This window comes from Diorhabda sublineata, chromosome 10 (assembly GCF_026230105.1).
Source record: "Diorhabda sublineata isolate icDioSubl1.1 chromosome 10, icDioSubl1.1, whole genome shotgun sequence".
NCBI lineage: Eukaryota > Metazoa > Arthropoda > Insecta > Coleoptera > Chrysomelidae > Diorhabda > Diorhabda sublineata.
In genome coordinates, this window is record NC_079483.1 from 9920691 (window position 1) to 9945358 (window position 24668).

At 33.9% G+C, this 24668-nt stretch overlaps 1 protein-coding gene across 1 annotated transcript in view; it reads right to left on the minus strand.

Annotated features, from left to right (window-relative positions):
* Positions 1-4670: 4670 nt before the first annotated feature.
* Positions 4671-24668, minus strand: part of LOC130449843 (putative glucosylceramidase 3) — a 28059-nt gene continuing 8061 nt past the window's right edge. Inside the window, exons 6-12 of the mRNA XM_056787882.1 lie at positions 21466-21747; positions 20206-20319; positions 17699-17843; positions 15284-15307; positions 15034-15086; positions 12348-12625; positions 4671-4770 (exon numbers count right to left, since the gene is read on the minus strand). Of these exons, the coding sequence (XP_056643860.1) occupies positions 4671-4770; positions 12348-12625; positions 15034-15086; positions 15284-15307; positions 17699-17843; positions 20206-20319; positions 21466-21747 (996 nt within the window). The remainder of the gene's footprint in view (positions 4771-12347; positions 12626-15033; positions 15087-15283; positions 15308-17698; positions 17844-20205; positions 20320-21465; positions 21748-24668) is intronic.

Genomic DNA, 24668 nt, shown 5'->3' on the forward strand with positions numbered 1-24668 from the left:
TATTCAACTATTCCTAAGAATAAAATAATCGTCGCTGGGAATCCGAAAATAATCACTGGTATGATATTTCCATTGGAAGGAATACGAGTCAAAATAGGACAAAATCTTCTGCTGAAGCGATTGGCTGATTACCAAGGAAAAAAATGAATAATCACTCCAATAGATCGACAGTGGTTAGTCCATTGGCCAAAAATGGTGTGCAACAACAAGAGCTTATGAAAATTATGGATCACAACAATGCCAACTTAATAAAACTTGAATGTTGACGGAGCATGCGTGCTGGAAATACATCTTTATCAATTGAAGAAATTAACTGGATCTTCACTTAACTTCTATAATTGTTTTTGTGTTAATTACACCTCTTAATAAATTAGTTTATGCTCTGTATTTTTTCTATAAATGGCAAAAAATTTTATATCCGTCTAACCCTCGAACATTGATAAATGATAAAAATTTTAGAGCAACACAAGCTTGTTGCTTAAAAGTAACAGATCTCATCCTTGCCGTCTCTTTCCGAGTTACAAGCTTCCGAAAATGTTTTCCAACAATTATCAATGTCATTGAGAATAAAATTGCTGATGAGAGAATTAACGATATTATTTAAGTAACTTTGCGTTTTGTAAAGACTATCCGAATGAATTTTACTATGACTAAAAATTATTCACTGACTGGTACTGTATTCATATTTTAAATAAGCTCAAAATGGTTCTCTACGTTAAAATGGATGGAAAGTATTTTTTGATGGGTCTCTTATGTAGGGAATTCAAAAATAAAGTCGTACGTTTGTCTCCAGGATAGTTTAGTTGGTAAAGTTTCTACTGCGTAACCACGAAATCCACAGTACTTTTCCATTACCGAAAATTTCTCACTAATTGTGGGTTTTACTCATTATAATTTTGTACTAGTTTCATTTTGAAACACAGATTCAGTTTCAAAATGCACCTCACGCTTTTTTAATAGTGACATCAATTTTCTTATCAGTAATTTTATCAATTTGCCAAGGATTATTTTTTAAATATCATCAAACGAGGAAGTTTTCGGATACGGTAACGTCTAGTTTGAGGAACGTAAATCAACTCTTATTGGCAAGGGTTATAAAGTTTTCAAACAACCCTCGTACTATAAATAACACGTCCCAATCACTTACACTAATATAAACAAAAGTTATTTGTATGCCAGCAAGCGTTGATCCTAGAAAAACGAGCTGCTTCCTAATAGTAGTAAAATTTTGTTTGCAGATCTGAGACATGGCATGCAAGGAAATATTATTCTTCAGTTAAATGGTTTGGTTATATCCAAGCGATATCGATTTTCGAATGCCTTTGGAGGGTATTAAATACTTATAGCGAATGTATTTTCGAACTTGATAAATAGAGAGACGCTTCCAGATGATAAACTAGAACTATAAATTGCTTATTCATGAGCCAATTTTTTCAAGCATTTGTTATAATAAAGACAAATATCAAATTGAGCTATACAAAGTGTTCCCGGATAGATGAAACGACACTTCTAAGATATAAACCATTCTGTATCACAACTTTTATTTCTTAAGCCCCATTCGAGAATCTAATTATTTCTAGCATAATTTTTGTATAATTATACAGAGGTTGGTATAAGTCAGGCCCCGCTCTCGAAACATCGGTTTAGTCTGGTGTGTGTGTTTGTGTGTGCGGACAGGTGTCGTGGGTTCGTATTTTATTGAGAGTAACGTGATGGGCTTAAGACAGACGAGGATTAATTGAATGGCGCGCAGAGTCTTATGACCTGACATCCTGTGATATCTTTGTATTGGATCTTCAAAAGGACTCCGTTTTTGCAAGATAACAACGCACCGTTCCCGACGTCGGAACTGCAATTGAAAAAAAGCTTAACAAACTTCGTTGGACCTCTCCGTTGAGAAACGTTACCGTAAATGATTTTACAAGATGGACAAGATAATATCGATTTGATTTCAGTTGGTAAGTGATTGTGCATTTTTTGCATTGTGAAATATCGAGCCCTTAACTAATTCTAAACGTAGACTAGGTAGGTGAAGTTCGTGCTTCGCGTTGGATAGCCGTGCAACGATCTTTCTGAAATTGAAGAAGCGTGCTTAAGAATTAGGCAAACGGATTCAGAGAGGAATAAGGAAGAGTCAAAATTTTTAATCGTATAAAGCCCCTGCAGTGAGTCCTGCTGTTTAGTTCGTGTAATTATCTAATAGCTCTCTTTTGAAGTTTAAATATTCGCTTAAATTGAGAATATGATCATAATAGTTAAGGAGGTGGATAAGTTCAGTTCTTTTGGAAGCGCAAAACAGGAGGAGTTGACTTATGCCGACCTCTGAATATACCTGGGAAATTTTCCAATAGCTTACCTTTCTCTGAAGTATATTAGGGAAAATATTATGAAAAAAAGTTATTGGTAGAAGTGCTTATTTTCATGATTTCTGTGCCTAAAGTGAGGTTTTTTTAATAAAAATAGAATATAAGAAACCCAAATACATTATATTTTAAAAGAAAAATCAAAATACTGTTGCAAGATTTTGGATTCAATCATAAAGAAAGAAAAAAAGTGTTGTAACTTCACTTTTCAATACTTGGTATCGATTAACAAGATCCTAGGACAGGAAACTCAAACAAGATCAGTTTTTATGCAAAGTTAGGGAAGTGAATAATTTCAAATCCCCGTAGTATTATAGAAAGGAGGTGTGTTAAATAAGGGTGGCGCTTCATTAGTACCAAAGTAAACCACCAAATGTTATTTACACCCTGGACAACTTTTCACTACACAACACAAATTGTTGAAATTTTCAATAATGAACTGAACTGTACTGAATTTTTCAATTCTACATACCTCAATTTATCTACAATCCCTACACTCAAATAGTACCCTTTGTCTACACCAGCGCATTCTGGAAGGTTCTTGCTTTATTATTCATTTTCTTTTCTGCCATTTGAGATAGTTAATGTGGATTTAGCGATAACGAGTACAAGATTATTGTGAATTCATAGTATTCTAATGTTTGTTTTATTTATTTTTTAAACATTTATTCACAAACACCAAATACACTAAACTATTCATTATTCACTAACAACTATGCACTAATTCACCGATTAGTTTACTATTAACTTTGGATCCTAAAATATCATTTATTTATATTCAATGAATTTCTAGACAATTCAGATTCTAGAATGTGAAGGAGAAAAAATAGGAAATTGTCTATGGAAACAGTCACAACATAATGGAAATAGCCTATAAGAACAATACAAAGAAATGCCGTTTTAGAATATGTAGGCGCATTCGCCAAACAGTAGATTATATTAAATAATACAACAGAACCGGATTCATGGTGTATGTGAGTGAACGACTTCGTAATAGTTATATTTTATAAATAGTTTTCAATTGTCTGTAGTAGCATTTTTTGGGGATAAAAGAGAAATTCGTTACCTAACCTAGCCGTCGATCGTAGAGAACAAACCAAGAAAAAATCTTAAAGATTTATGAAGTAAACGTTATGAACACACTGTATGAAAATTGATATTAATGACTCAAACTAAACATAAAATTAATAATAATTCAAGACCAACTCTGTTTAGTTTTCTATTTATTTCATATTTGCTTGATTTATATCGTATTATTTCAGACCTGAACACAAACATAACAAGATAATGATTCATATAATCCTTGTTAGAACTTTCTCTGTCAGCGACACAACTTCCTATTACAGATATTAATCGATACAATGTTATTATTGTTCTATTTCCCACTCTGTTGCTAAATATAGTCTGGAATTGAGCAATGTCAATGTTGATTGAACATAGTATATCGGGAATTTACACAATGTTCTACATGGAAACTAGTTAATATTTTTTTTGAACGACGCCATCTGAACGTTGTTCGTTCTGTATTCATTTACATACCGAAAGTTGTGTTTTGAGTGTTCCATGTAGTAAAAGTGACAGTTCCGTACTCCAAAACACTTTCAGGACGCTCTGGAGTAGACAACTTCAATGCTGACAGTTGACAGATTCACTTCGATGATTTTGCATAACCTTAAATTCTTAATTTTCTGAAATTATTTGTTTTATCCGAAGTTTTGTCTAAATTAATGAATAAAATCTGGAAAATTTTTACTTCATGGTCTACATTTACGATGATTAAAAGTACTCTCGCAATAAAACAAGATATTCACATCAACACTATCCAAAACTCATCAATTTCCCGAAGAAAATTGCAAGATTGCAAGCAACGAAACACAACTATGATATTTTATAAACTAGGTCGTTATTACGAGCTTTGGGGTGGAGAGGTTCAGCTCGAAAGCCCCCCCGTAGATCCACCACTGTATTATGTTTGAAAAAAATAAAAAACGCATGTGATAGTTGAATTTTTTAATTATAACTCAATAATTATTCATCACTTTTTTTATCATTACCAACATATCAAAACTGTCATCAATAAATTCTACGTCTTATATAATAGTAGATTTATTGATAAAAGGTGTTTTCTTATACATAATTTAGCATTAACGAATCAATTTCAAAGAAAATGTCTCTCTCACTTTCCTTCCATGTTCCACTAACCTTTCAAGTTATTCCCCAAGCGAAATATATTGTTGGGAGCGTTTTAATAATGTTCTATAATTAAAGAAAAGTATCTGAAAATAAACTACGAGTAAATAATTAGTTTCACCAATATAATAAGGTCGTTATTGAACGAGGAGTTAGTTCCAGTTGAATTTCCCCTTTCGACTCGTCTCTTAAAGTTCTTCTTTGACTAACATCGGATCTAAAATCAAAAATAGATTAACGATAAATTAGCAAACCTCCAATAATTGATTAGTCATTTCCAAATGAGTGAAACATTTGTTTAATAGAATTTTAATAAAAATTACACTCGATATCAATCGTATGCTGAAGTGAAAAGTCTTGAATTCATCTTCTATACTGGTCAAAAGTTCACACAATTTTTTTTTTCATTTTGTCAAGTTAAGGTCGAAACGATATAATTTGAACAAGCTAAAGCTTGTAAGCTTTGGTGTTTATGATTGTAGTAAAACCAAGGAACTATCGGTTGATAATCACAGACTAGACAAAAGTAACCATACCATTGCCACAGAGCAATGTGACAAAATATGCACATAATGGGACCTTTAGCGAGAGAGAACGTTCAGGGAGGTCTCGAAAAACTAAAACCAACTGAAGGTGAACGTATTTTATTCATTGGTTTTCGTGATCGACGACTACGGACCCAGAAATAGCTACTCAGATGAACGAAACTAGAAATCTGGCCAGTATTTCTACAGTAATAAAAAGATTGAGAGGAGCTGGACTTTTTGGTGGATTTGGACTGAATTTTTAGAAGTCATAAGTCAAAGTTTGAGGCTTTTGCGTCTAAGAGATGTATAATCCTGACTGTAAAACACCGCGGAGTCGTAGTGATGGTTGGGAGATGTTTTGGAGGAAGAGCGAGTACAGATCTGCGCCTCATAGGCAGAAAATTATTTTCTAGCATGAAAATCATTCCAAGTATCACTTGAAGTTGTGTGAAGAGTATTTGAGAAAATAATAATGAAAGAATGTTCTGAAAGTAGCCATTTGGCCTAAACAGTCGCTCGAGCTTAACTCGACTGAGTTATTGTGGAACTAATTGGACAGGGAAGTCGGACACTGCTTTTTACCTTCCCTTTTATATGCATGTGAACGGGAATGTAAAAATTAATATATTCCATTCACATGTGGAAATTGATTGATGAGATTTGCAGCATGGCAACACTGCAAACACGTGATTGGGATGAGTGATAAATGGATATCCGGTAGTAAGAGTTTCAGCTTTTGTGAAATCCTTTCTAAAAATAATTTTGACCCATCATACTTCCCTTCAGACAGTGGAATAGAAACTGTAGCAGAATTATGGAAAATATTTTGTCATGAGCTCAGGTGTTTTATGGAGAAGGACAAAGTAGATCCGAGATAAAACACTCAGTAGAAGGTAGTAAACTGCAAGAATCGAAAGAAATATTGTCAGAAGTTGAAAATTTATCCACCCAGATTGTTGATTGATGATCAGAATCAAATTACAACACCATTAATAAAATATCAATTTCAATGAATAGTTTTTTGTTGATAAAAACAGTCCTGGGACTCCTTAACCCTTTCAACCTCAAGATTATGGAAACGTTCATAGTCTTAATACGATATTTATGACTTAGTTGAAAGTTTTTCAAAAAGATATTTGAATTTCTTAGGTTCTAGGCTTAAAATGAATGACGAGGGTTATATGACCCTATAGGGGTTTATGGTGAGACATATGGTTCCACTGGGGTTGAATGTCACTACAGTAAAAATTCCAATTTTGTACCGACAATAAAAACATTTAATTAAGTGTGGAATGGCGTCTTTGCATAATGCAATGTTGCACATTGTGCACAAAGTCTTCGTTCTGGTTTCTTTTTCCTTTTCTGCTGCACCTGTTTTAGCGCTGTACTGGCAGATGGTCTTCAGCATAGAGCATAAATCGCGATATACTTGAGGGTCGACCAGCTATTCGTTCGGCCAAAGGAAACATAAAGTCAAGAATTGAAATTTTTATCTTTTGCTTTATTTCCACAAAAACGATCTACGCAATCACAACTGTAGTCATCAAAAGTCGATAAAAAACTATCTTTCACCACTTGGTGGATTTGCGGTTTATGTCATACAACATCACCATCTGGTCGGAGCGATCTACCCCATCCATGATCTCATTATAACTGGGAATGGCCATCGGACAATTAGCCTCATATTTTTGCTCTTTCTCTCGATTACGGTAATATTATCTTTATGACAATTTGAAAGATCCAACACCTAAGTTTTGACAACAGTGTCAAACAACGATTTCGGCATATCCCTTTCCTAATGGCATCAATTCCCAATGATTGATTTTGAGACCAATTGTGTGCCAAGGTAACACGTGACCAGAAACGAAAAGGGAACGACTTCCTTTCTCCCAACATTGAACTTTTGTAACCTAGTATTAGTATGTTGGGTTATGGTCAGCAATGGCTATATTCTTTTGAACCATGGTTGACTCCTGCAGGGATCACAGGGGTTTGGATATGTGGTGCCATCACGCGAAGGGGTTCTCGATAGAGATATTGTACTAGGAACGTTAAAAGCTTTCACGTAAGTCAAAGGACCTGCCGAAGATGCTGAACTTTGAATGTCAGAGCACTACAATACTGGGGTGATGGAGCATCCGTATCTGAGCAGTCCATGCGATAAGAATCCAAAGATTCGTTATAATCTTACGTCCGGTATTCCGAACCACTTTCCGGGGAAAAATTATTGTCATCCTCACTCTTTTCCATTATTTTCTCTATCATTTCCTGCAACCTTTGGGGTGGAATAACTTTTCAAGACATCCTCCTACCTAAAAGATGAGGACCAGTGAGACAGTATGTCTCAAGCTTGAATACCACTTGTCCTGATATAATCTAGCAATTAGCGGGAGAAGTATTAATGGTGGGAAAATTTAGTATAAAACAGGTCATTAGGTTTTAGTCTACCCAGTCTCTGAAGATGATAACTTGATTATCGAAACGTGCGTTAAACAGTGTAATTGTGAGTGTTGGTGTTGTGTAGTATTCAGTATGAATGTCCCCAAAGGTTTCAGAAATTCCAACTTAGTCTCCCTATGGTGTTGAAAGGGTTAAATTAATAAGTTAATTACTTATAAATTGAAAAATCATCAGGTAAACCATCATGTAGAAAACATTCAATTGATCCAGCAGCTTTAGCACTACTATGAGTAGTATTTTGATATGAAGTTAATCTATTTGAAGAAAATTAATTGGGAAAATCAATCTCATAATTTGATTTCCACTCATAGTTTTCTACTAGTTTTAAAAACCCGATTTAACTGTATAACTCCAGTTAAAATCAGATTAAATTTTAATTTCGCCATAGAAAATCGTCACACGACCGCTTGGAATTCAAGTTTAATAATTCTCCTAGGAGCTGAAGTACCTCTTATACTGAAAGCCGACAACCGTATCCTGAAGTAAAGTGTTTTAGAGATGAGATACATGGAAAAATATTGTGTTTCGAAATGTAATAACTGTACATCCATCAAGATAACATCGTTTTGTTTCTGCTTTAGGCCTTCGCAACAAAAAATTAGGTTGTTTTGAAGAAAAGAAGAAAAATAAATCCTTCAAATAAATTGAGTAATCCGTGGATTTGTTGAATGAATTGCAAGTGGCTTCGGAATCGGATTAAATAAATGTATAAAATTGATATTACTGTAAGAACGGTTTAATTGATTGTTATGTATGAGTTTTATTCACTATAAAGTGCTAGGTTATTATATTAAAAGTATTTTTGTATCTGCCTCAGTTTATTCCTCCTCCATCCACCAGCGGTATTCCGTTTACAGTATGAAGATGGTTTCTTAGATGATCTTTTTTAGTTAAAAAGTTAGTCACCAGTTAATAGAGCTGTTGATTGGTTGATTGCCTCATCTATTTGTGAGTTATCTTGTCTCTTACTAGGTGTTTCCATCTGCATAGTTTGGTTTAGAAACAGACTTCTCAGAGAGCTATAATTTTAGCTACATCAAGAATGATTTCTGGATCCATTGATGTGTGTCTTTTCGATTGATAACCGCTCGTCCAAATTCAATCTCAGTGACATTTTTGGTTTTGACATCCATAGCATAATCCCCAAGCGAGGTGTCCATCGCAGAAGCGTACATCGTTGCGAGCTTACAGTGCCCCGTCTACTGTTTTCCAGTGAGAATTTTCACGCTCTTGATACATGTTTCTATTCATTGTATCGAATTGATCTCTTCTGTTTAAAGTTTTCTCCATTTTCCATTGCCGCTCGCGCGCTCAACAATTTTTTTTTCTTGAAGTACTCTTCAAAAATCACTTACGTGCCAAAAACATTTGGCTGAATATTTGTGCAAAAGTGTGGGTAGTATTGAGTAAATAGTTCAGGAATGGCTCTGCAAAATATGGATAAGTACCAAGAATTCTGGATTTTGAAAAGAAATTCACAAGCTGGGAAGTTTGAGCGCGTCTCCTGCAGCGGTATAAAAAGGAAGAAGAGAATTTACTTTACCAAATATTCATCATAGAAGAGATTTGATCCGACCACTATACTTCGAAGAGTAAATGCGCGTTTATGAAGTGAAGGAAGATGAAGAAAGACGAACGCACGACAGTTAAAGCGACATTGTCAGCGAGGAAGGTGTTTTGTACTCCGCTTTAGGACATAATAACCTTCTAAACATCCTAAGAAACACGGTGAAACCTGTCTATATATCAAAACGAGGTGATATTCCAATCCGTAGTGCGATATTGCTACAAGACAACGCAAGACAGCTTACGATGGAAACGTTGAACGAATTGGAACGCTCTTCTTATGGTCCTGATTTGTCATAATGTGACTATTATTTGTTTGGTCCATTAGAAAGAGGCACTGAGTGATTCGAAAGCAATGTGGGGGTAGAGTTCTTCGTGCGCGCTACAAGTCCAGAGATTTTTACGAAAAAAGCCATCCAAAAGCTCCCGAAGAGGTAATTTAATGTGTAGAGAAACTGTACAAATTTTCAGTTCTGTAACTTGATAATAAAAGTTTTTTTAGCAAAATTTATCCAGGATTCTAAACATAACTTCCTACTTTGTGTGACCAAATGTAAAATATAATACGTAATTTATTGTTATAATTCCTGTGGCTTTTTTTACAAAATCTGAACGTTTATTTAAGAAAAACATGTACAATAATATTGTTCAAAGCATTGCCTATCTGAAACTATGACCTTTTCCCATCTTTCTGGAAATTTGTGGATCCTATTCCAAAAGAACTGCGCCAGCTTGGCAGCCAAGAATGAATCAAGCCCATTTTTGATATCTTGCTCTGATGTGAACCGTATTCCTGTGAGGGCGATCTGCATCGACTGGAACAAATGGTATTCAGAAGGAGTAAGGTCTGGGCTATGAGGCGGAGGAGGTAAAACTTCCCATCTACTGTTTTCCAAATAGCTCTTAACCGGAATATCAACGTGTGGCCGAGCATTGTCATGACGGAAAATTATTGCCTTGTGTCTGGTCGCATATTCCAGGCGTTTTTCGGCTACTGCTCTCTTCAAACGGGATAATTGCGTTCGGTAGCGATCTCCATTTATGGTTTCACCCGGATTTCTACCCAAAGATTCTGCGAGTTCTTCTTGTGTTCGGCAACAATCTTCATCGAGTAATGTTTTCAGTTCTTCATCTTCAAACTTTTTTGGCTGCCCAAGACGTTCATAGTCTTCCAAGTCAAAATCACCACTTTTAAATCATGCAAACCACTTTTGGTACGTTCGCTCAGCTAGAGAATGTTCACCATAAACTTCTATCAAAATACGATGACTTTCGGCAGCATTTTTCTTCATATTATAGTAATGAAGAAGAACTCCCCGCAAAAACACTTTTTCAGGAACAAAATTCGACAAATTTGAGTGAAAAAAAAATTATCAAATCGCACAAATTAAGTTATAGACCATTTAAATTATTGGCAGTTTTTGTTGAGTTCCTCCACTTGAAATCAAATTAACATGATTCATAATCTTCGATCCACATCATCAACCCCAGTTAAATATTGATAGAATCATAATGAAACGCTTCAATTATTAAATGTCAATTTCCATTTGAGGTGATTAAACCTTCGACCTTGAAGACGATAACTGGTTATCGAAACACTGTAATTTTATGGAATGATGTAGTGGTAGTAGTTAATCAATGTGTTCAGAACAAATATCATCTACAGTATTAGATTTTAGAACACATCTTTGTGTTAGCAAAGCTAGTTCCGAATGTTTCAAAACCAGCTTTTACAATTATAAATGGATTAGCTAAAGAAATATTCTAAGGGAAGTATGAAGGGATTCCATAAAGCGCACCGCCCAATACTATCGAATGAATCATTTACCAACGTGTAGTATATTCCGCGAATTTTGGAAAAATGGTATAAAAGCCACTTACGTCGTTAATTTGATTCCTATTTTCAGGGCAATCGTGCAGTGCAGTTGCGATAATTAAAAATTGGTTTAACGAGTTTCAACGTGGCCACTAATCGGTTTTTAATAAGACACGTCTAGGTGCCTCAAGAACTACTACCTTAGAGGATAACGTGACAAACATCCACGATTTCGTATTGGCAAAGAGGCGACTGTAGGTGCATAAGTCAACTGAGACAGAAGGTATTTCAAGAGATCGTGTGGCTAATATTCTGCATTAAACTTTCAGCTTGAGTAAGCTGTCAATGCAATTGGTATCGCGTTAGCTTACTCCGGACAACGAGAGCAATTTAGAGAAGTCTTTGACGTTGTTTAACCGCAACCAGAAGGGTTTGTTACGATATTTTCTGATATAGTTCTACTGGTACATACTAGGCATAATGAACATGTGTTAAAGAACGCGAAACATAGATTGTACATCGACTACTAGGAGAAGGAAAAAACGGCGTAGAGCTCTACTATTCCTAATTATTGAGCAGATTGGACGTCTATTTGAGTGATAAACGAACCTATTAGGTGAAGAAAAAAGTACTTTTCTACCACCAGCACTTTGTCCTCGCCTTCGCCAATGCCAAAGTGGTCGAATTGAGCAACGATTCTCCAGGTTTGACTCCGTATGACTATTTCTAGTTTCTAAGTCTAAGAGAACTAACTCGCTGTCAAGAAATTTGATTTGAATGAAGAATTAATCATCACTATGAAGACATATTTGGTCAAAGGCAAAGAGGGAGCATATAGACTTGCCAGAGAAGGAGCAACGACTCCATATTTTGGACCAGAGCCCTTCTGTGACCTCATGAGATATCGTATCAATAATGAACTGATCGGAAGGCTAAGGAATCAGATTAAGTTTTATTTTAGAAACGTTCCAGGTCTAAGATAATCTAAAATATTAAAACCACATCAGCTAAGATGACAGGGAGCTGGGGATCGGTTATTTAACAGGTCACTGCCTCGTCAAATACCTCCTTAAGACGATAGGCATGACAGAGGACGACAACTGCAATTTCTGCGAGCAAGTCTATTCGGAAGAGTAGTACTTACACTTTAGAAAATAGGACATAATGACCCAAGAAAAATAGCTTCAATTGGGAGGAGTATTTTGGAAGCAAAAGATTAAGATGTCTTGTACAAAATATCTTCTAGATATAGAAGTATAGTGAGTGGTAAGTCAAAACGATAAAAAAATTAAAATCATTATGAAAATTTAAAAAATGTTGTAGGACTAGCGCCTGCTTCTGATAAACTGTTAGTACCTGGCGGAAGGTTGAAATATTATTTTTTATTAAAACATTGCTAATATTACAAACATATTGTATACGTACGGGTTCAAAATGACTACGGCAACTCCATTATCGGGTCTTTTAAAAGCCGCTACTTGTATTACAAGATCATTTTGACTGGAACTAATCCGTATAGAATCTCTTGGAATGAATTTAGAAAAATGTCCGAGAATATAATACATCGGTTGTTTATAAAATTCTTGTGCCGTACAATTCACAATAATAGGCGAATCGACGAAATTTCTTATGTAACTAGGTCCCCCATTTGTGTCTAAAACCATATTCCAATCCACCCATCCCGTCACCCATCGGTTGAGTACCTATGGATATAGATATATTCAATTTTTTTCATCATATTTCTCGATTCGATTATCCTATATTTTTTTTATGTAGCGTTATTATATTTAATAAAGTAACAAAAAAGATGAAAGAGAAGAGAAAATATGTACAAATGTTTCAAACGAGAATGTATCATGCAGACCGTAACCCCACGTTCTTTGATGAATTGAAAGATATGTAATGAAAATGTGTACCGAGCCGTAATTTATTCACCCTTTAGTACAAGTGTATCAAAAAGCCATAAATGATAATGGGAAAGTGAAATATGCCGATAACATCGTCCTTCTAGACGAATACTCAGTTTATAGGCAGTTTTTAAACGAAATTGCGTTGAAAGTTAATGGAATCGATCTACATCAGTGTTTCCCAACTTTTTAGTATTTAGAGTCCATTGTTTTTGGCGCTACTTCAATTTTCTTTCAATATACAAGGTGTTATCAATCAAAGTGATGCCATCTGTATGTGAATATTTTCGAGATGGTTCTTATCTGAACATGCACAACAATCAATGAAGAATGAATATACTTTAGTGGAGATTTCTGCCTCTTAAGACAGGTGCGTTTGGGCAATAAACCCAGCACCTCAAGGTGGAGGGTTGAAAATGCTCCACACCAGAAGATAAAACAGCCTGCGAGCTATCTTTAGAATCCTCCACCTAAATGAGAACATTCTACTTGCACCCTTTACAATCCAGGTCATTTAATCGACCAGCTGGAAGCAGCCCTGGACGCGAAGTAATCTCTTGGAAATCATTAAAATAGTTTCATACTTTCTCTGAGGTTAGATGTCTTCCAGCAAGGTTTTCTTCTTATTTTTAAACTCGCCAAAGACTCTACAAAGCCTGAATCTCATTGCCTCATATCGCTCATTAGCGATTTTTGGATGTTTGGTCAAGGATAGAATCGCGCAAGCCACAACATCATCACCATTCTTCACACTTTTAGCCTGATCAAAAATACAGCTTTAGCTATACCCGTCCTTAGACATATCCGCAGCTCAATACACTCCAATAACTGTTTAGTGCGTCGATAGCAAGCGGACGCACACAGGGTGAGCAAAAATAGCCCACGGAGAGAAAAATGTTTCCTATATCAGGGCTTGTTTTCCCCAAGGAAATTTTATGAATAGTTTGAATTTTTCATTCACGGTTAATTTTTTTTTGAGGTAAAACAACTTATATAACTCTGTTTCTTTGATATTGCAATTGATTTTATAATGAGGCAAGCATTGAGTGAAAGCATGTTGTTGAAAGATTCCAAAATGTATTTGTGGAATCAAAATCTTCGCGATGTGTCTGTATAATCCACAAAGACCTGAAAACAACTACCTTTAATTAACAATATTCATTGTAAGCACTGGATGCTTCTATTTTATTACGAGACCAGATGCTATCAAGAGGAAAATTTTTACAACGTGTTTATGAGTTGAAAAAGGAAATTGCCACTTTTCTAGAACAGGACATCCGCCCGGAAGACTAAAAGTTTCGAGATGCTTTATTTGCGATGAAATTGAGTTACTTCCTTGGAGGAATTTAATACCCCAAATCCACAAAAACTAGAAACGTATGCGAATTAGTATGCTGGAATATACATGGAGAAAATCAGTATGTGAAAGATGTTTTTGTAACAAATTGATTCAGCCATTTTCGTACAGAATATTTTCCCACTGAGGATAAATTAGTACAAAGTTGAGATTTTAAATCTTAGATTGTGAATGGTAGCACTTAAATTATTACGGAAAATTCTAGAAGCACATATGGGGTTTATTCAGAAAGAAGCTTTTTTCTAGACTTCAATTTGACTGGTCATCATATCTGAAGTAGGTTGGTAAACTCCAAATTTTGGCACTGACTTATGTTTGGTTGCTTAAAACATTTTATCTTCAATGGTTAACTTTGTGAATGAATTTCTTGGTAATCATTAAATATAATTTGGCTTTTGATTCGTTTTAAATGGAGAAGATTAGTGGAAGAAATGTCAATACCTCCGTGCAAATATAAAAACAAATTGTTCATCTTGTTTACATCGTCTACTCTGCATTGTGTATTTGTTTTAAAGTGAATTCGCTTTCACACAATTCTCTGAAGTACTTAAATACCTCAACACACCTAAAATAATTGTATTTTCAATTATTCATATTCTATTTCAATTATAAAAGTTTATCGCACCTAATATAACTAATTGGAAAAAACCTCTAATTTCCTTATTAAAATTATTATTTTTTCCACGAATACATACTATTGAGGTTTAATATTGAGCATTTCAAACTTGTTGCTTGATATAAATAATATATTTAGGATTAATTTACACTTTGAAAGGAAAGAATTCTCAAAATTTATAATTATATGGTGTTGTTTATTTTCTAAAACAACAATCTAGCTTAATGTTACCTGTATAATATTTTTAGCATAAGCTTCAGCATTCTTCCACGAACCAAGCTTAACTAGATTATTGTCGGCTCCTAAAACATAATAAAGTGTCATTACGACATGAAATGGTGGTTACCGAAACTGAAACTCTTTTACCCAAATATTTCGTAGAACAGAAATAAACCTACTCCTCTTTCTTCGACATCTGTTTCTAGTAATCATACTCTTCCTTCAGGTGCTTAAAGTCCACAGCTTCTTCTTCTAAAGCTACTTGCTTTACTAGTTGCTCTATCTCCTGCTAGACAGCGGAGTTTTTTAAAAACCCCAACCGGCAACGAGTTTGTTTCTTCCCAGGCTTCTCTGATGAGAACATGGTGCTCACCAAGGTCTCTGGATGAAGCTTTTGCTTTAACCCATTTAACCCAAGTACGCTCAAAAAATACATGGTCAGTATTTTCGTTTACACGCGCAAAACAGACACTCGGAAGACGTGTCGTGCTTAAAATGATACAGGTATTCCCGTATCATCCTGGATATCATCTGAGTCAAGTAATAATTGACACTTCTCCATGTTGACGGTTCATCCAGTTGTCCATTTGTTGAATAAGACGGTAAGTCCATCGGCCATTTTCTGAGGAGTTTCACTGTTCTTGCCATAGACGTAGGTTGTTTTTCAGTTCTACATTCGTGAGCTCTGCTTGAGTTAATTTGATAGAACCTTTTTGCCGGTAGAGGGCACTTTTCATTTCAGCAAGTAAGCATTCCGGCTATAACGCTCATTACGTCTTGAGACCGTGCAATGTATGTTGTGATTAGATTGTCTTGTACACTAGACCCAAAAGATCTATCATGACTTCTTTTTTTGCTGCGGCATTCAGAATATCAAAGGCGTAAGAATTCTATTTCATATACCAGATATAATACTCTACCTCTTACCATTCGAGAGAATGTAGATAGACATTTTGTCCTCTCCGTAACAGAATCTGCTGAGTCTATTATCTTCACGTGTCCATTGAGACAGAATTGCCTCAACATGACTTCTGTTGGTAGATTGTTCTTACCAAGATTGATACATTTAATTGATCTTCTCTGGTTATGGTTTCCCAGGAGTATCTTTGCCTATTCCTGTATATTGCTCCAGTAACTGTTTTTTTTCCTAATTAATTTCCTTTATAGAATTTTACCCTATCCTGTGAAGGGTGTTTCTATCTCTACTTCACCGAATAAGTCAGCAGTTTCATTTCCCTTCACTCCAGTTTCTCTTAGAACTCATTGGAGGGTGAAATTATTCTTTATAACTTCCCCAGGTATACCCAAAGCAGTTTGGGAATACCTGGAGCTTAGACTTCTACGTTTGGACAAGATGATGATCTCATGTTTGCGACAATTCCTGCATTTATCTCATTTGCTTCTAAAGCTTATTTTTGTGAAAAATGTTTACTCAAAGAAAATTTTTTTTCGGCATTTCATCTTTAATATACCCCAGATTTGATTACGTAGATTTGCTTGTTTGATATGGTATTGACAAAGATGGAGTAGTTGATTGATGAGAGGTTGATTGATCAGAAAGAGCTGGGATGCATGGTGCTTCTCCTACTTTAGGTATGAAGGGTACTTTAGATCCCTTCTAGAGCTGTAGTAAAATTGCAACTGGTGCAAGATTTAATATTGCTCTTTTTGATGAAGGGCTGGGAATATTCCATTTACTACTGTCGACTTGGAATTCTAAATATAAAAGTTCGCTTATCAATAATATTTGAAAATGGAGAGGCTAAAAAGAGCTATAGTTCTTCCAATATCAATTGCAAATTATAAAAAACCTTGCCGACAATTTTGTTTGATCTACCATAGGCGTAGATACCTCATTTTATAAATTTATTATTTTTATAAATACTTTTAATAATGTGTATCTGAATATTAGATTATAAAACGCAAATAGACGAGTGAAATTTTACCTGCCTGTGAGGGAGTTTAGTTTAAACAGGGTACCAGACATGAACTGAACCCTTTTTGTACCCCATCCGTCTACTAGAACCTCAGTAGTATTTTATCTGATGCAAATAATTATCAGATTGCTGATTATTTTTCTTTTTAAAATTTCGAATATGTTTAAAATAACTTGCTGTGAGTGTATATCTAAATATTTATTATTAAATTCATACTTTATTCTCACTATACTATGCAAATTCATTATCTTTACTCGCCTATGGTCTAAAGAACGCTATATTTCTATTTATTTAAAGAAATTTATGAAATAAATCTCACCAGGCCACGCCACTGCTTATCGCAAGCTGTCTGTCAGGAATATTTCAAAGAAATTGTGTACATACACCTTCCGACAGCTTCGTCCAATAGAAATGCATTTACGTTTACGATTCGATGTTTTAATTGGTAAACAGTGGAGATGATGAGTCCACGTGGACTGACGGTTTGCTGGATGCTTACCGAATTTTATACGGGGAGTAAACATTATTTTTCATTTCTTAATTTGGTATGAGTGTCGTATGTATTAATGAAAAATTGATTGTCTTCTGCAATTGATATTGGAAAAACTATAGTGGTATCATTGTTGACTGTATGAAGTACAATTTGTGGTTGCCCTGTTTAACAGTATGAATATCCTCAACTGTTTTGCATTTCAAATTATTGGTTCGACAAAAAAAATTAGTAACAACAATTCAATTACCATTACAGGCTTCTGTATATAATAAGAACTTATTCGGATATTTATGATGAGTATCGTCCAAAATATAAGAATTATTTTCATTGTCGAAATACCAATGTATAGCAACGCCATCTATAAACCCTTCGTTCTGCGTATTTGAGAATATCTGAAACGAGCAATTATAAATTAACCGGAAAATAGATGTGACAAAAGGAATCAGACAAGGAGATAGCAAGAGCCAATCTTGTTTGACATCATAATTGATTGGGAGACAAAGAAATAGAAATATCATATAATGCTTACGTTGCAATCATCATATACCAACACAAATACAATTACGGAAGTTTTTTTAAGGCGAAGCACGCCAAAAGATTTACAATAATACTAGCGAATATAATGATGCTGATTATTGAAGTTTTGTGCTGAAGTATTCATTGAAATGCTGAGAATCAGATGTAAATTGGTACTTGAAACGTTTGAGTATCTAACTAAATAACAAGTAATAAGAATTTAAAGAGGGCAGGAAGCATAATTGCGAAATTTAGTAGAACTGAAGATCAGAATTATAGTGAGAAACGTAGAGTAGAAGATCAAGAGCTGACAACGAAAGAAGGAGAAGCAACCTACAATCAAACCAGATAAATGTGTCCAGAACAATCTCATGAGACAGGAATAAGCTTCAACATCACTGAGGAAGTGGAGAAATACCTGATGCCTATAAGAAGAGAAAGCAGGAATATATCAAGTTGACAGGAAAAGTTTAACCACCAACAGTAAAGTAGAGTAAAAGATCAAGAATTGACAACGGAAGAACGAGCAAAATCGTTCGACCAAACCAACTGAGATAAATGTAGTTAGAAAAATATTTTGGTACAGTTTATGATATAAAAAAGGATGAATGTGGGAAAAAAGCAGACCTATACGAGGATGTATTGATATCTAGTTAGCTTAGACCAGTATAAACAAAATATTGCGTTACCATAGCAACGAACAATAACTTATTAGAAGTGTCAGTGTGAAGTTTGACGTCAAACAAGTAAACCAGAGTTAAGCAATTAAAGTACCCGTATTTAAAAGGGTTAAGAGGTAAGCAAATTTACGAAGATATGCTTAATACCCTTGGTGATCAATGTCCTTCGTATGCGACCGTGAAAAATTGAACTGCAAGCTTCAAAACAGGTAAATTCTCCATGGAAGATGATGACCGATGGGGAAGGTCAGTTTCTGTGTCAGTCCCCGAATATATCGATGCAGTTCTTGACATTATTTTGTCAGACCGTCGAATTGGGCTGAAACGGATATTTGAAGCACTGAATATTTCATACGATCGCGTTCATCATATAGTTCACGTCAATTTGGACATGAGAAAAATTGCTGCAAAATGGATCCCCAAATGTTTTAATGTTGACCAAAATCGTGAAAGGGTAGAAGAATCGTTTCCGATCTGTGCTCGATTTGAAGATGATATAGACTTCTTAAGCCGAATTGTTACTATGAATGAGACTTGGGTATATTTCTACGATCCAGAAACAAAGCAGCAATCGATGGAATGGCGACACTCTGATTCTTCAAGACCTAAGAAGTTTCGTGTTCAAAAATCTGCTGGTAAAGCTCTTGTTTCAGTTTTTTAGGATTGCCTTGAAGTAATCATTATTGATTTTTTGGATAAGGGTAGAACAATAACTGGAGATTACTATTCGACATTACTGATCACTCTACGTGAAAAAATTAAAGAGAAAAGACGCGGAAAGCTATCCAAAGGTGTTTTGTTTTTGCAGGACAACGCCTCTGCACACTAATCTTTGAATTACTAGAACACCCCCCTTATTCACGAGATGGTTTCCTCAACTGAGAAAAGTTTAAAAGGTCGTAAATTTTCTTCCAACGAGGAGGTAATAAAAGCTGTGGAGATCTGGTTTGCAGAGCAAGAAGAAACATTTTTTTTAAAGGTCTAGAGATGTTGCAGGTTTGCTGTAATAAATTTATCCAATAAAGAGGAGAATATGTTGAGTAATAAAATATTTTGTTTGGTTCTATAGTAGGCTAAGAATTTTTCAATATATCCTCATAAATACCTAAAGAGACATAAAAAGTTAGCAAGCAAAATCATGTTGGGAAAGCTTCTGATAAATTGAATATCAGAAGAAAAGTAACAAACGTGGGGACAACAATGGAAGAAGATTTCCCAAAAACAACAAAATATTAATAAAAAGATTAACTTTACATAACCTTTGAAAAAATATGAGAAATTGGTGAAAACAGAAAAAGATTGTGAGGAAAGAATTAAAGTTATTAAAGAGAAACCTCTAAAAAAATAGCGATTTTTGGGACAAGAAAGTGAAGAGGGGTAGTAATTCGCTCAAACTTGTGAAGAATTTTAGCAATTTTTGGCTGAAAGTTCTCTTGCTCTATCTCCTCTAATTTTGAGTATGCTACGTGTCAACAATTAGCTCTAACAACACAGAGTGTTTGCACTACTACATTTTCCAAGGATAATTAATACAATAAGAAAATATTATTGAACGTACCGTATCTAAAGAATGAGCCAACGTTGGTCTGTTATCATCAATAGTCAAGATTTTTATTTGATGATGTTGAGACTTTCGTAATTTTGGTCCAAAATATTTACTGATCCAATGACCCTGGAAAAATGACATTGCGTAACATATTTCGAAAATATAAACAGTATGGTTTTTTTATATATATTATCAATTTTATGATTAAAGTGTTTTCTTATGATTCATATTAATTATTTTTTTCCGTTTTTTCTTCAATATCTCATTATTATAACGGTTTTAGGAAAAGTTACTTCAATCTAAAATTGAAATGTATTCTTTAAACTTAATTTTTTTAATCTTAATGTTGGTTCTTAACATTTTACTATAAAGTGGAGTTATGTAAGACATATTTGATTAGGAAGATCGTCCTATTCTTTGTGAAAAGCTTATTATCATCAAGATCTAATGTGTCATTAATAAATAGACCCCCTTTTGATTGAATTTCATTCATTTTTTCCATTGAGATTTCCGTCAAAAAAGACAAATGATGTGATTCCCTAGAATACCAACTCTCAAATTTAAATATTGAGATATTTCTTTCTCTCTCATCCCATTAACTTCGAATAACCACAGTTACTAGGATGGTCCCAGAAGTACCTGGTTTTGCTTAAAAAAATACCACTGTATTGGAAAGTACACAATCTATTAGCAATATTGGCGTCGGTTTTTTGGAATAATTTCCATAGACTATCTTGAGAAGGAAAAACTATCAGCAGTGAGTGTTACTTGAGTTTATTGCAACGTTTAAGCGAAGAAATCAACCAAAAACCGCCGTAAGAAAGTGTTGTTTCATCAAGACAATGCACCAGCTCACAAATCCGTTATTGCACTGACCAAAATTAATGAATTTAAGTTGGAATTGCTACCTCATGCACCTTATTCGCCAGAGTTAGCACCCTTGGATTATTTTCTGTTCACAGATTTGAAAAAAATGGCTCGGCGGTTAAAGATTTTTTAATAATGAACGGGTGATGTTGGCAGTTAATGGGTATTAAGCTAAAAGGAGATTAGAATGAAAAATAAATATATTTTTTGTTGGGCCAGGTACTTCTAGAACCATCCTTATGTTTATCAACTTTATCGTTTGAGATGAAGAAATCACGTGAGAAAAGCACTGTAGGTAGTTTCATTTTTGGGTATGAGCTTCTAGTGAAATTTGACATTGTTTTTATAGATATCGAAAAATTGAAAAAAGTTTTGGTTTCTAAATATGTGAATAAAAAAAATTACCATTTCCTCTGGAGTCCAAACAATACCTGGAATTTTTAGATGAGCCATGCTATAAAATATTTCGTTACCAGTGGTGATACCCCAGAAAGTGATATTATTCGAAAAATAATTATCTAAGAATTTGATGAAATAATTAGCCCATGGCTTGTACATCTTTTTCTTCAAATACCCCATACTACCAGGGTAGCTTCCACTCTCTTTCATCCATTTGGGAGAAGTCCAAGCAGAAGCGAAAAGCAGGAGATTCTTCTGCAGTTTTTTCGCTTGTTTTATCAAAGGAATCTATAAAATAAGCAAACTAAACAATATAAGTGAAATTCATAATTCTATTTTATAAATTTTGATGCAATTACGAATCATATAGTTAATAGTTGCTACATATTTTTGAGGTGTAAAAACTAAATAAAAATTTATTTGTCTCTTTTATTTCTTATTTCTTAGACCTTTTGATATGTTTATGTTTCTAAATCTTCTTGATTTTATTTCTCTTCTGTATCAAAATAGATAAAATTGACTTTTCGACTTTTCTTTAAGTCTTTATGAAAATATTTTATCTATCTTTCGAAAATTATTTGAAAAAACTAATTTTGTAACAACAGAAGATACCTAAAATCAAGAAGATTTAGAAGCACAAAAATAAATTTACTTGTATTGATAACACAGATTTCTATTTTATTTCAAATTAATGAGATCTCTATTTATTAATATAATTACAAAAATTGTTACAGGGAGAGAAGGGAGATGAAATGCTTTGTTGACAAAAAATCCTTCACAATTTGTAGACAAAAGATTGTCAAAAACTAAGAAACAAATACACAAATAACTGAATGTCAAATAATATATTAATAAAGACCGAAGTAGATTGGTTCGTCAAAATTTTTTATAAAATAGACCTAAAATCTAGATCAAAATATCTAAAAGAGAACTGCGATGAGAAATGTTGAAAAAAATTTTTTTATTTTGAGAAAATAGGATAAGATATTTTTCAACACTTAAAAAAGTGATTTGATAACGGTAATGTACTGCTGATGTACAATCTAGTCGTTTAGTACAATGTGGGGTTATTTTTCAAAACAGTACAATCCCAAAATATGGAAAAACACGATTCATTTCGGCTATAAGATAATTTTATAATGTTTTAAAGAAAGACATATACAGAAAATATTTATTTATTGTTTATGCTCCTCAATAAAATGTTTTTTTTTTGTTGAAGATGCTTTTGGTTGTTTTTTGCTATGGTCAGCTGAAAGAAGATCTCTCTTTAATGTTCAACAGTAATCGGCCACCGTTTAGGTTTCCCAGCTCCCTTGTTATCTTTTGTACCATCTTTTAAATATACTAAATCCTTCACATCCTTCTAAATCTTCTGGATTTTAGGTCTCTTCTGTTTCAAACTTAGAGTTTTTTTAATAATTTTTGAAAGATAGATAAAATTGACGTTTCGACTTTTTGAATTTATGTTTTTTTTTAAATTTCATGGTTCGTTAATGCAGTTCTATTTTTTTTATCGTGTTGATGACCTCTATCTTTCGAAAACTATTAAAAAAACTAAGTTTAAAACAGAAGAGACCTAAAATCAAGAAGGTTTTAAAACATAAACATATCTAGTAAATTATACAAACCCCAAGTGATTTAAAATAGTTGGGGAAATGCTGAAAAAATTCAAGATCTTCGGTTTTTATATAAGCATAAAAATCCACTTTTTTCATTCCCATTTCGACTATTTTCCGAAAAATTTTGGTGACATGAGCAAAAAGCAACGTGGAAGATTTTGTGTATTTAAAAGATGGTTCAAAATATAACAAGAGAGCTGGAAAACCTAAGCGGTGGCCGATTACTGTTAAACATTGAAGAGAGATCTTCATTCAGCTGACCATATACCAGAAGAGACCTAATATCAAGAAAATTTAGAAACATAAACATGTCAAAAGGTCTAAGAAATAAGAAATTGAAGAAATTTACTAGGTATTTACATAAAACTTCTTTGAAACTCTTCATACATCTTCCTTATCTTCCATTTCGTTTGCAAATTCTGTATTTTCTATCAATTTGGGGCTCTACAAATATTTCCTCTTCCAATTTTGCCTTTGATAGGATGGAAGAAGATTTTTATTTAAGATTTAAAATACTTTCGCGAATTTCATTATTGACTCAAGGTGTTAAAGTAACTCTTTGTGATCAGTCTTTCTTGTCCAGTTATCTTCTTGGTTCCTACTATCCAAGCAGTTCAAATCACATTTTTTGAAAGTACCTCAATTGGAATGGAAAAAAATACTTCAACAATTGTTGATATTATTTTAAAAAATAATTAATATATTCAATAGAGTTTAGTTACCTAATGTTTCGTAGCTGATAAATTTATACAGTTGATATGATTTCTTATAAATAAATAAAAATATATTATTTTTTAGGTTAGGTTAGGTTAGGTTAGGAAATGGGCGAAATACACGATGGATATACTTATACTATGGTGTCATTATTCTAAAATTACTAAACTAAATACTTATTACTTTCATAAAATCATATATTAAGTGTAACTAATGTTTAACACGACATTCATTGACTTTTACGGTGTACGAAGTTCGTCTGGTCAGGTAGTTAAATAAAAGTAGTAGGTATTGTCCATTTACGAGACATAACAATGTTATTTCCACCATGTTGCTGAAGAAATAGTTGTCTTTGAGCTTCTTTTACGACGCTTACTTGTCAACATAAAATTTTTACGAGATGACACAACTTTTAGTGCTTTTACATTTGATAGTATCTAATTTCCTAATTGTTTCCCCGTCACTTTTAATTTGTCTTTCAACTCAACACCATAATATTAATATTATTAAAAAATCAGCTGACGTATAGATTAACAGTCGAAGAATAAACATTAATATTTCAGCCATAATGTCTTATTAGTAGTTGCGTTGAGTTAACAATAAACGCATGGTGGTCCCCCAGATAGTATTGAATAAATGTTTTTCCTTTTTTCAATTTTTTACGCATCAACCACCAATTGAGGTACATAGGATCGTTAAATTTAGATTTTACTACTCAGTTTGCTGTTTCTCAGGTAGTTCATAAGTTTCATTGGGTTTTCTGGAAGTAGCTTTTCCAGTTTTCCATTATCATATGTTATAGTCAATTAAGAGGTGTTTCACTGTGAACTATCTATTGCACGTGGGTTTGTGATTTCCTTAGAGTATATCCTTAGA